The sequence below is a fragment of the Saccopteryx bilineata genome, chromosome 4, assembly GCF_036850765.1.
Source record: "Saccopteryx bilineata isolate mSacBil1 chromosome 4, mSacBil1_pri_phased_curated, whole genome shotgun sequence".
NCBI classification, from domain to species: domain Eukaryota; kingdom Metazoa; phylum Chordata; class Mammalia; order Chiroptera; family Emballonuridae; genus Saccopteryx; species Saccopteryx bilineata.
Genome location: NC_089493.1, coordinates 189,277,020 through 189,290,586, shown reverse-complemented (window position 1 = coordinate 189,290,586; position 13,567 = coordinate 189,277,020). Strand labels below are relative to the sequence as shown.

The following is a 13,567-nucleotide window of genomic DNA, read 5'->3' as shown; positions in this document are numbered from 1 at the left end:
GGGTGAGCAGAGGGAGGCTCACCCCGGGTGACCACGCAGAGAAGGTGCTCACTCTCAGGTGTACGGGTGCCTCAACTCAGCCTCCTCTAGGTCCTGGGCTAGGGATAGGTCTTGGATCAAACCAGTAATGCCAGGCACCCATCCTCTGGAGCTGACTGGGTCCCTCTGGGGTCGGCATGGCGTGGAGAAAGGGGGACAGTGGTACCCCGAGAGACGAACAGACCAACATACACATTTTTTAAGATACGAGCTGCGACTCGGTCTGTATTTTTGTTCGAGATCCGAGCAAAATTCTGAGATACGAGTCGTGATTCGGGAAGCTGCTGCTAGTTGGCGTGTTGGCACACGGGTCCAGTATCAGCAGTTTGATATACGAGTTCACTGACTTATGAGCTCTTACAAGCTCTGTTAAAGAATGAATTAAATTCGTATCTCAAGGTACCACGGTATTAGATTTAGAGCCAGGAAACCAGGCCTCCAGCCCAGATCGGTCCTGCTCTGCTATTTGGCCTTGAAGAAGTCACTTTCCCTCTCTGGGAGTTGTAGTCTGCTGGGGACTCTATATTTTGGCCTTTCTGCATCTGACCTCCTGGTGGACTTCATGATATCATAAATGGAAGAGGTCGTGTCCCTTGGTGTGTGTGGCCAGAGAGCTCCAGTCAGCGGGGTGGGCAGACCGATGATGACATAGCTCGAGGACTGGACAAGGGAGACAGTCCCGTGGAAAAGTTCGGTCTCTGCGGTGAGTGCGGGAGAGGCAGCGCAGAGCGTTGGGGGATACCTCACTGTTTTCTTTGGAAACATTTGGCCACACTGTGCTGGCTCCTCTCCAATCCCCCAGAGCTCTTGGCTGAGAAGACGAAAAGTCGAAGGACTTTTCCCCAGTCGGGCCCTGGGCAGCTGTTCCTGCTGTGCTGTGGAGAACGCCTGGCGATTTAAAGCCCAACTGCTCCAGCGAACCCCCCCCGACATCCCCATGCATAAGCACTTTGTGGCAAAAGTGCATTACTCAAAACGGGGATAAAATGCTCATGCCAATGCTATTTTTCAGAATGCGGCAGGATTTGTGTTTTGCGAGGGGCTGAGGGCGTTGAGCACTCTGGTGGGCCGTGCTCTGATCCCGGGCTGACACTCAAGCACCGTGAGCAGCCCACCGGGGGTGGGGGGGTGCTTGACCTGGGTTCTAACTCCTGGCATGTCTACGGTTCAGCTGCGGAATCTGGGTAAGCCACTTCACCTCTCTGGACCTTCATTTCTGCTTTTACGTAAAGGATCACAGAGGCTCTGAGGGTCTTTGTGGGCCACGGTCATGATTTATTTGAGCACTGTGGGGATGGTCTCAGCACAGGCCTGGCCCCTAGGAAGTGGTGCATGCATCAGGCTTTTGACCTCACGTCCTTTGATGTCAAGTCAGAGGACACTCCCTATTCTGGGGCCACCCAAACCCTTCACGTGTGTTCCTGGAAAGTGTCCACGTCAGCCCCAGGTTTCTCAGCCTCGGTGTCACTGGCACTTTGGGCTCTATCATTCCTGGCTGGGGGGCTGTGCTGTGCGCGTTAAGATACTTAGCAGTGTCCGAGGCCTCCAGCTACTAGACGCCAGTAGCACTTCCCCTGGCACCCCCATAGTGACTCGTAAAATACCTCCCGTCATTCATTGCCAACGTCCCCTGGAGGGCAAAAATGCCCTTGGAAGAGAACCACTGATTTGGACCCAGGAGAGGACTGTGGGAGCAACAGAGCTAATCATGGCACCAAGGCCCTTGAGCCTTCATTCAAGGGCTGGTCTGACAGAAACCAAGAGGGTACTTTTCAACATCAAGGCAGTGTCTCTGGCCAAGGCAAACACAGCGATGATATGAATGTCATCTCTTCGCCACCAAAGTCTGTGTGTTGATCCTTTAACTCCTTAAAATAAGCCCATAATGATTTAAATTATTAAGATTTTTTTTTGGGGGTGTAGATGATACACATTGATTATAATTTTATGATGACTATTTGATTTCTTATCTAATCAGGGAAGAAATATACTCCCTTAAGAGACCCTTACTAACCATTTACACTACTAAAGACTGGATTAATAAAAACGGAAGGCGTGATGTTAGGTCAACTCACAAACTTTAAACACGCTTTACTTTAAAAAAAAAATTCCGTGGTCAGGTAAGTTTATTGGGGAAAGGTTTTCTGTCTTATCTTTGAGGTGATCCCCCCTACCCCCTCAAGGCCTCTTTGCAACAACATCGATTCTAAACTTGTTGGAACCTTCTTCGGAAACAGCTCCCAAATTTCATGAATGGCTTAGAGAAACAGGCAGCTGCTCTCAGGGAGACACACAGTGTGTATACCACCGTGGTGAGCTGAAAACCTAGTCTGCGCGTTGCCTTCCTGAGCCTCTGCATCCCTTCCTGTGAGCTGTAAAACCTACAGCGAGCTAGACTCCCGGAACTGACGTCTGGCGCGAAGGAACAGACAGCACAGGAGAGAGACAGAGGGACTAAGTTAGGAGTGTGTCGTTGCTGTGATGGGAGAGAGACACAGAAGGACTTTATAGGCCAAGACAGGCCTCTTTGGGGAGCGGGAACTGGAACTGAGAACTGAGAATGACCAGAAGGAGCCGGTCATACCCCCTTCTCCTCCTCGGCACTAAGAGCAGCAGGAGGCTGGCCAGAGAGGATGCTCACAGCTGCTGCAGAGGGCGGTGGGGACAGGTGAGGGGGAGGGCAGAGGATGCCTCGCGGAAGGCCCTCTAGGCTGAGGGGAAACGTTTGAGTTTGGCTCTAACTCCATGAGAAACCCTTGGAGGGCGCAGCATGATCCGATTTACAGTGTGAACGTCCCCCCCCCCCCCTGCTGCCGTGGGAGGAAGAGAGGGCGGAGGCAGAGCAGCCGCACAGAGACCCACCGACTGCCCGTTCCCATCACCCCCCTGCGTATTAAGCTTGGCACTGTGTTCGGTGCAGGTAAGCCCTCAAAAACCTACTGGTTATAGTCTTCATATGCAAAGAAAATGGATTCTACATATTTTTAAATCTCCAGAGAATGAAAGAAAACTGGGGGGAGGTGTCGAGGAGGGTATAGCAATGATAAATGATGAAGGAGAAAAAAAAAGAATAAAGGAAAACTGAACTCCAGCCCTTAGTTCCTTTCCCTTTCCCCTTTCCCCTTTCCTTTCCTTTCCTTTCCTTTCTCTTTTACAGAGACAGAGAGAGAATTAGAGGTCAGAGAGAGGGATAGATAGGGACAGACAGACAGGAACAGAGAGAGATGAGAAGCATCAATGATCAGTTTTTTGTTGTGACACCTTAGTTGTTCATTGATTGCTTTCTCATATGTGCCTTGACTGGGGGGGGGGCTACAGCAGAGTGAGTGACCCCTTGCTCAAGCCAGTGACCTTGGGTCCAAGCTGATGATCTTTGCTCAAACCAGATGAGCCCGCGCTCGAGCAGGCATCCTCGGGGTCTCGAACCTGGGTCCTCCACATCCCAGTTCGACGGTCTATCCACTGCGCCACCGCCTGGTCAGGCAGCCCTTAGTTTCTTAAACAGAAGGTTCTCTATTCAGATATGGCCAGAAAGTCAAAGATTTTTTTTCAATGGAAAGATCCAGAAAGCTTTCAGCAGCCTGTTGCCACGTGGGCCACTAGGGTTTCAGGCGGAGCTCATTCTGCCTCTCTCTCAAAGAATGGAGACCAGCGCCTGGCCAGCCGGCAGAGGCCCCAAGGCCAAGTTCTCTTCCGAAGCATTAGATACATTGCTTTCCTCTCTGGTTGCTAATTGGGGACTCTGTTTATAGCTCCAGCTACATTTGCCACAAGGTCTTTGGACTGCAAAGGGAATCCTCAATCCAACCCAATTAATAGAGCAATGTTGTGCTTTTAAGCTGTTCCCCCACCCAACCAATCCATCAACATGATTTGCACACATTAATCAAGGCATTTACAATGGGCCCACCAAGCTTTATCTCTCATTGGACGAGGGAATGAGACGTCTGGACTTGAGAGCCATAACTCTTCCACAGTCCCTGAAGTCCTGAGCTTGGCTCTGCTCGAGGCACAGACAAGGTGAGTTATTAATTAACAACTGAGATAAATGCCGGAATAGCATCCCTGAGTCATGTCAAACCAATCTGGTTGGTTATGGGGTGGGGAGGGCAGGGAGGAGGCAGTGGGCGAGGGGAGGGATTCATCTGTTCCAAGTGCGCTGGACAGACTCCAGTGGTATTCCTGCTCACGGAGACCTGGCCAGAGTGCCTGGAGCTCAGGCCAGCATCTGCATCTCAATCCAAGGCGGCTTCCTTTGGAGCAAAACAAGGAACCACGCCTCCCAGATGGAGGTGGGCTGGGAAATGCAGTTCTGAAGAGCAACCTGAGTGGAGTCCTTAGTTTAGGGAGAGAAATGTGGAACCTGCTGGTGGACAGAAGGGTCCTCACCAGGGATCACTGATTATACAGATCTGTGATTCTGAGGGCCTTCCAGAGAGACAGGCTGAAGACCCTGGGCTCAACACTGTGATGGGCTCTCTCTCATGCCCTGAGGCCAACACTCCCCCTCCATACTTGCTTCCTTACAGTCCTACTGAAATTAAGGTACAGTGGTACCTTGAGATACGAATTTAATTCATTCTGTAACCGAGCTTGTAAGTCAGTCAACTCGTATATCAAACTGCTGATACTGGACCCGTGTGTCAACGTGCCAACTAGCGGCAGCTTCCCGAATCACAACACGTATCTCAGAATTTTTTGTTCGGATCTCGAACAAAAATAGGGACCAAGTCACATCTTGTATCTTAAAATATTCGTATGTTGGTCTGTTCGTATCTCAAGGTACCACTGTATTTCACTCCCATCGTGCCTCACACATAGGATTTCAACAAGAATAATAACAGCACGTTTATACATCCTCTCTTTTGGATGGCTGTGAGCTTTTTGCAGATATGTGTCATATTTGTCTTAGTATTACCAAAGGCCTATTTCCAATGTCTAACACTTAGTAAACTCAACAAATGTTTGCTAAACTATGAATAAATAGCTAATGGATGGATGAATGGATGGATGAATGACGGAAGAATGAATGGGTGAAGGATGGATGGGTAGGAATGGGTGAAGGATGGGTGAAGGATATGTGAAAGATGGGTGAAGGAAGGATGGATGGGTGAAGGATGGATGCATAAGTGAAGGACGGATGGATGGATGGATGGATGGATGGAGGAAGGATGGATAGGTGAAGGAAGGATGGATGGAGGAAGGATGGATAGGTGGAGGAAGGATGGATAGGTGAAGGAAGGATGGGCAGATGAAGATGGATGGATGATGAAGGCTAGATGAAGGAAGGATGGATGGATGAAGGAAGGATGATGGATAGGTGAAGGAAGGACGGGAAGATGAAGGATGGATGGATGGATGGATGGATGAAGGATGGATGAATGGATGGATTGATGGGTGAAGGAAGGATAGGAAGATGAAGGATGGATGGATGGAAAAATGAAGGATGAAGGAAGCATGGATGAAGGAAGCATGGATGAAGGAAGGATGGATGGATAAAGGATGGATGGATCAGGAATGGGAGGATGGGTGGATTCACACCTAAGGACAGAGAGTTAAATGCTTTTTAAATTTGAAAACATCATTCACCTCTCCAATTAGGAATGCAGATCACTTCTAAAATACACTCAAGTCGCTCACTCAGGAAGTAAACATGAAAATATGTTCACAGTGTTCTCAATAACCCATTTCTCCTTGAAATAAAATTCCCCTCTTCTCACTTCACTCCTCTGCATCCTGGGAATTCTAGGGGTAGGCATTTCGGGCATAGGCACTATGATATTGAGCTGGGTCAGCCCACTCAGGGGAACCATTGTTTAAACACATTTTCCTCAAAACATGGTCTGCAGACCACCTACGTCAGAATTCTCCGGGGTGGTTAGTCAAAATGCAGATTCCTGGATCCCATATCTGATAATAAATTGAACTTTTAAACCAGCTCTCTCTCCAGTGTGGTTGTACAATCCCGAAGGTTGATGGGAACTGGTTAAAGCCAAGTGGTTAAGCACTGTGGGTTATGTGGTGGGTTCAGCATTTGTTCTAGAATATAACACCATAGCTTAATAACGTTCCTGCTAGCAGAGGCCGACACCTGAGGGCATCGAGTGAGCCAGGCGCCTTGAGAAACGTATGGCATGCATCTTCTCGCTGTGATGTCACCCCTGCCTGCTTAAGGAGGCGGCATCCTCAAGCCTACCTACAGACAAGAAAACCGAGACTTTGAGGAGTACAGTGACGTTACAGTGACGTGCAGGAGTGGGACATGAAGACTGACTCCTGATTCTGGGCTCTTCACCATGTTATTAGTGTCGCCGATTCAGAAAACAAGGAAGTGGCAGGAGCAGTCTCATTTCTGTGTCGAAGCAGAACAGAGTGGAACGAAGCTCCTAGCACCCTAGGAAGGGACATAACGCAATGGTGACTGGTGGACAAGCTCGGCTCAGGAAGGGCTTTCTCCTACCCGCCCTCTACCTCCGGGCTCCGCCCACAGACCGAAGAGAGGGCGTCTGCCACGAGTCTGTGGGAACGGCAGGCAGACTGCCAGGCGGGCTTGAACTGATAGGAACTGGGCTTTGTATAGACAGAGCGCTGGGGCGCTTCAGTTCAGGGTGGTAAAGGGGTGTGGGGAAGGAGTAGGGGCTGTCTTTCCAGGGCAGACGGTCTCACAACACCTCCCCACCTCGCGGCTCCCACTTTTAGCGGGAATCTGCACCCTTTCTCCTACCCCCCTGGCTGTGACGAGCTAAATCTCACACCTCTGTCTTGGTGGTGATAATTAAATATTATTTGCCTGTCACTCGGTGCACATGTTGTGTGTATTCCCAGACTTTAATGAGCTGGTATTTGTCTTCTGTAAGCAAAAATATTTCTTTGAGCCGCTGCTTTTTCAAATTGGGGTGAGCAGTTCACCTGTGGCTCTCTCACGATTAAAAAGGCAGCCACCCTGCCTGCCAGCACATCTGTCTGAACCATTTCTGCTTCTTCTGCAGGGGCTGTGGCAGGTGAAGCTAGTGGTCCCTCGGCCGGGGGCGTTGGGAGGCTTTGAAAGTGACGGAGGGTAAGAAGGTAGAAAAGCCGCATACGTTGTTTTTGTGGGATACTTGCAATGCAGCTCTTTCCAATGGGGTTTTCTCATCTAAGCACCACCGACGGCAGAAAACATTTGAGTGAAAATTTTCTCAAGTTGCCCACGGAAGGCACTTAGCTTCGTATCACTCAGATGCATAGGAGAGCGGTTAATTCAGTCCGTATAATGGATGTCTGAGGAGAGTGGTTCTCAGAATGAACCTGCATGGGGCGTCACCTGGAAATGTACTTGAAATTCAAATTCCGGCATCCCACCCTAGAGGCCCGGAATAAGAAATTCTGGGGGGTAGGGGCTTAGCAATCCGTGTTTCATCAAACCCTCTAGGTGGTTTTGCTGCAGGCTAACGTTTCAGAACTACTAGCAGGTAAAAAAACACCAGGGCTTCGCTCTCTCACCGAGGAGCCCAGGTTGAAAGGCTGCTCCCGGCTTCTGTATCTACCTTTGTGTTTGTATCTCTATCTAGCGCTTTAAACTGAAATCGTTTTTTTTTTTTTTGTTTTTTTTTTTTAAAGGTAGAGTGTTCCCAGATTGACAGATGATTTGACTCCTTCAGCTCACTTTGGAAGAGAGCTCTCTGGTGTTTCCTACTCATGAGGTTTATAAGAGATGGGTCCACTGCAGCTGCCCCGGGGTCCTGCTCACTTGCTCGACCTGCGTGCCTGCTCGGACCCACGGCCTGGGTTAGAAACGCTGAGAATTCCCAAAGCAGGACAGAGAGCCTGGGGCAGGACTCCCATCCCTTGACGACCCAAAATGGCCAACCAACCAAACAAACAAAAAGCGATCAAGTTCTGTATGCTGCAGGTTCCGATCTGGAGTAGATAGGAGTAGCTTTAATATTTATCACTAACCAGCAGAGCGCTTAGCACGCCTCCTAGGGAAGTAATTAGCCATAAAAATAAAGATACTCTGCACAGAGGAATCTCCTCCAAAAACAGAACCCAGTTAACTGTGAATTGCTTATGCCAGGTGAAAGAGAATCCTGCCTCTACATCTCACCTGACATAAGCAACTCTGAATTCACTGGGAGTTTCTTTTTATAAACACTGCAGGGAGCTTTTTTTTTTTTTTTCCCCCTGGGCCGTTAATTACTTCCTTGGGAGTTTCACTTTAATAGTTCCCCGTAACAAGGCCATTATTGTCTTTAGCATAATCACTGCCTCATGTGCTTTTGTGCCCTGCTTTTCTGAGGCTGGGGCTCTGACGGCCAGGAGGGACCCTAACCTGGGCTGGCTGGGTGGCCTGGAAGTCCTGCTGCACCTCCTGCCACTCTACCGCTTCGAGTTTGGTTCTCTCCTGGTGGGAGCCTGGGCCAGGGGCAGGGTGGGCAGAGAGGGACGTGGGCTGTGCAAGGCTTCTTCGGGGGACACCGAGTCCCCCTCCCCGCTGAGCAGCATTCCAGCCCCTGGCTCAGCTGCTGACACCCACTGAACTCCCAGGAGAGTGATGGAGGCCAGGACAGCGGCTTTGTGCGGACCAGGAGGGAGCTGATCTGTTAGCAACTGCTGTGCTCAGTGAAGTCACCGGGGGCCAGGAGCAAAAACCGTGAACCTTACCAGGGAAAGTAGTGCGATTTTTTACTCTCACCCTCTGGGGGGAAAAAAAAAATGCATGATGGAGTTTTGTCTCGCCTCATTAAAAAAAAAAAAAAGAATTTCAATGCCTTCTATTTCAGTTCTGTTTCTGGAAGGTAAATGAATGAATGGGGCCTCTGTGAGCTACATTGGATCTATAAACCTTTTCTGATTGGGGCACTCCTATCTGTGACTGTACATGGGTTTATTTACAAATTATAGGCATGTACAGATGTGATAACAGATTATGGAAACTGCACAGTGTCTGTCAAGAAGAAGAAAGGCGCTGGCTTGGAGCCCAAGGTCACTGGCTTGAGCAAAGGGTCACTGGCTCTGCTGGAGCCCCCCAGCTAAGGCACATATGAGAAAGCAATCAGTGAACTAAGGTGCCGCAACTATGAGATGATGCTTCTCATCTTTCTCCCTTTCTGCCTGTCAGTCCCTCTCTCTCTCTCACAAAAAAAAAAAAAAAAAAAAAGAGGAACTATACAAATAGAATGTCATACACTTTCAGCCATCACCCGATTGGACTGTGCCTCACTGTGGACACCTTGGAAGCTGACCCCTTAGGGCCGTGAGGTCTCGGATGACAGTCTGAGAGCAGTCGTCAGCACAGAGCAGGATTACACACATGTTGGTTAAATCAAATAATCAGATGTGTGGGTCCTCTTACACCCCGAAACAATTTTGGTGGGGTGGGTCCCCCACCTGGACTAACGCTGGAGAACACGGTACGCTCTTCTTAGGAAATGGGGCAGCCCGTCTGCTACCCCAATCCCACTTTCTCCCAGAACCTTAAGCACTGCTCCAGGGAAGAACAGGGAAGTCCAGCTCAGCCATGAAAACAGAGGCCGGGAAGCTTTCTCAGGCTCGGCCGGCCGCATGGTCTCTTGTCCAATACTCAACGCTGCCTTCCGGGGTGAGAGTGGCCGTGGACAGCACATAAGGGAATAGGCGTGGCCATGTCCCAATAAAGCTTTAAGTGTGAACACTGAAATTTAATTTCCACACAGTCTTCATGAGTCATGGAAATTTATTCTTCTTTAGACTCTCCTTTCCCCAACCGTTAAAAACGTAAAAACCGTTTCTAGCTCCCGGGCCCGGAGAAAAGCAGGCCGTGGGCTGGATGTGGCCCGCAGGTCGGCGCTCGCCAACCTCCCGTTCTCACGGGGGCTTTGGAGTCAGCGCTGGGCTTGGTCCCAGTCTTACCCTTGGGGACCGAGCGCTCTTCAAAGTGATACTTAACTGCTCTCGGGACCTTGGTTTCCTCCCCTGGAGAGGAACACCCCCAAGGGCTGTATGAAAGGATACCTTGCTTAGGGCATCTCAGCACCGCGTGAGGCACGAGGCACACATTGTCAGCGTAGACAGAGGTGTGTTTGTAACCCCCAGCCCCGAAGGGTAGAGCCAGGGCCCAGCCACCTTCCTGTGCGACGCCTACTTGAGAATCCAAAGACACACCAAACCCCAGTGCCTCCAGCCCGTGTCTCCAGGAGCCCCTGTTGGCCCAAGGACACCGCGCTTGCGGGAAGTGTTACGACAATGTGTGACAATAGCATAGAGGAGAGATCTCGGGGAAGGTGACTCATGGCGACCGTGTATCGGCAGTGATCTGTTCTTGAGGGGCTGGGGATTAGAAGACGCTTGCTCACCTCCCTCATTATCCTTGTTATCAGCGCAGGAGGTTTCCATGGCAACGTTGCATCCGGGCCCTCTCCAGCCGGTCTGGCAGACACACTGCCAGCTGTTCTGACCCAGTGTGCATCTCCCGTTGCCGTTGCACAGATCGGGGCAGCCATCTGGTTGGAGAAATGGAGAGGATGAGAAAGGGGGCCGTGAGGCCGCGCTGGGGCAGCAGGGGAGCCATGCACAGGGGGGAGCAAGGTCACAGGCAGCCGCTGGGCCGGCCTCAGAGAGGGGCCTGTACCTGCCCTGGAGAGTCGGGGATGCAGGCAACGCATGCAGCTGCAAGACAAAGCAGGGTCCCAGATGCAGGGGATCCCCCATGACACTGGCCTGTGTGTCTGGAGGGGTCTGAGGCAGCCTTCCCAAAGTGGGGGGGGGGAGGCATTCCGGAAAACTAAGCTAGCTCTGAGCTCGCAATGGGACTAACTAGGCTGTCGTGTCTAGCCACTGGCTCAGGACTGATGCTACCTCAAAAAAAAAAAAAAATGTATATATGTATTTTTCTTTCTTGCTTTTTTTTAGAAGCTTCTTCTGCAGAAGAGAGAAAATTCCCTATCAACCCAGGATGGAGCCAAAGAGCTCTCCAACTTACAGAATTTTAAAGATAAATTTATATGTGATCATCACGGGCTTCTTATGGCCAAGAACTCTGGATAGTTCTGCTGGGCGGCTATTTTCATATTTCTGTAATATTTCCTTTTAAGGGGCACTTTCAAATGTTGGCAGCATATCACAAGCTCCTTTATGGTGTGCTTGAAAAATACTGCCGGATCTGAGGGCTGTGGAGAAAGAGGCGCTGAGGGCCGTGAAGAGGGAAGAGACAGAGGAATGCCTGTGTGATGCGTGACGCGGGGAAGGGAGTGGGCTCAGGGACTTCTTCGGGGGTTTTCTTTTCTGTTGGGGGGGGAGGGGTTATGTGTGAAGTCCGCCGCCTGCCTAGTTCCCTACTTTCTCCCGCACTCAACACAAGCGCAGCGTCCACTGCCCTGACCTGAGCCTCCTCAAATACAGCCTGAATGAGGACAGGAGACCAAGGTGGGGGGCTCCACAGAGAGAAGGGGAGCCCCCCCCCAGCACAGCCTCTGCTGCCCTTCACAAGATGTAGAGAGACACACAGAACCGGCTGGGTGTGGCCACACTCACAGGACCTGCTGGCTGGCAAGCAGTCCTTCCTAGCAATGCTTAAAAAAAACAACACTTTTCTTTCTTTTAGCAGCTGTCTGGGAGGCATAATTTACAAGCCACACCATTTACCTGTTTTAAGTGCACAATGCCATCCATGACTTCTAGCCAACTGACAGAGTCGTGAAATCTAGGGTACATTTTCTTTTTTCATTTATACACCCCCGAGTGCCCATCCATTTCACTGTCGCCACAGAGTAACTCTCCCGAACGTCCACCTCTGTCTCTCTCGTTCTGACTCTACGCCTGTCGCCATCTCCACCTCCAGCTCTAGCTCTCTTCTTTCTTAAGTCTCTTTTTAACTCACACGGAGTGTAGGGTGGATGGGGCCGTGGTGGAGGGGTGATGAGCTTTGTCACGATGGCGCTAGCTGATTCGAAGCCTTGGTGGCCCAAGTCTTCGGAGTCGGAAGCCTTTCCGAGGCCCTCACCAGGCATGTTTTCTCTTTCCTCTCCAGGACCCGGTCGGAGAATGCCGATACACTGAATGACGGGGTGCGCGTGGTGGCGGCGGCGGAAATTTAAAAGGACGCCTTCTAAGAAGAAAGATCTGAAGGGTCTGAAACTGCGTTTGAAATGGACTTCTTTAAGACGTGTCACTCCTCAGGGCTTCTCCTCCCCCACACCCTCTCCCCGTGTCTCCTGGTTAGGACGGGACTGAGCCGGGATGAGTGACGGAGGAGAAGCTCCCTTTGGGGACGACTCTGTAAGGAGGCTGAGCTGTCTTTAGAAGAGAGATGAGGCACCAGGGCATCTGCCTTCTCTTTGCCGCACAATCCTGCACGCCATCCAGGATGCACGCCACACGCCTGTGTGTGCGCACGGCCCTCACTGAGTCCACACTCCTGCTCCCGTATCTCTCCTCACCAAGGGGTGACTGTGGTCCTGCCTGGAAGACCAGTGACACACTCCCTGCTCATACTGCGTCTGTGCTGGGAAGGGAAGCCACTGCCCCCCCCAAAACCCAAGGGACATTTCACAGGTTCTCAAGGAAAAAGACTATTTCCAACCTCCAGCTGTCTCCAGCTTTACAATTTCTACCAAGTGAGTTTTGGGGACCGGATCAGAGAGAACACGCTCAATGACAGACCCACCTGCATGTGCTCAGCGTGCCGTCTAGTATGTGGGCTTTGTTATTTAGCTACTTTGAGGTCTCATGTTTGGCTACAACCACGCCCAGAGTCGCCGAAGAAGCCTTATTGTGTAGGAAACCCTCGTCCACTACAGAAAATTTAAATTTGCAAAGAACACTAGCATGCCAGTCAGAGATATGCGCGCTCTCTCTCTCTCTCTCTATATATATATATCTCCTAGACTGAATGAGGCCCTCCCTTCTTCGTTTTCTCTCATTTTTTTTCCCCCTTCCCAACAAGCTGAAGTGAGATAAACAGACCACAGTCGCCAGTTTTCTCCACCTCACATGAGGAAGATGAAAACACGAACAGTAGGAAGCTGGCAAATCTCTGAGAAGTTTCAGGGCAGCTGGGAATTAATGGACAGGACTTTGCTTTTAGCTTGAAGAGGAAGAAAACAGCCTTGGTAGGCACGTGGCGTTGCTAGGCAACCCCAAGCTACCCCTAGCACAAGTTCATTCTGCTGGTGGCCTTCTGAGGAGGCGATGGGTTGTGTTTCTAAAGTGCAAAGCCAGCTTCGGCTTAAGGAAAAACAAAACATAGGAAGTAATTAGTCTGGAGGGCAAATGGGTGTCCAGTGCGGCTTTTCTCTGGAGAGGATCCTATAACTGGAGTTGGATGGGGTTTAGGGGCTCATACCTGGGGATGTGAGAGGGCTCTGGCGCGGAGATTTCTGGATTTGAGGTTAGCACACTGACCTCCTGGGGGGGGGGTGCCTATCTCCAAGACCACTACACAGAATGCCTGCGGGTATTTGGTTCCTTACGCAGCCAGAGCGCTTGCTGTCTGGGAACTTCACGTGCTATCATGACCCTCAGCCAGTAACTCTCCACTGAGGCAACTCTGTCTTCCGTCATTCCCTCCAGG

General features: G+C 50.6%; 1 protein-coding gene across 3 annotated transcripts in view; it reads right to left on the bottom strand.

Annotated features, from left to right (window-relative positions):
• The window catches only part of TENM2 (teneurin transmembrane protein 2), a 1,118,865-nt gene that overhangs the window by 86,973 nt on the left and 1,018,325 nt on the right, over nucleotides 1-13,567 (bottom strand). For all 3 annotated transcript variants that reach the window (XM_066273223.1, XM_066273224.1, XM_066273225.1), the window contains one exon: nucleotides 10,353-10,499. In XM_066273223.1, the coding sequence (XP_066129320.1) occupies nucleotides 10,353-10,499 (147 nt within the window). The remainder of the gene's footprint in view (nucleotides 1-10,352; nucleotides 10,500-13,567) is intronic.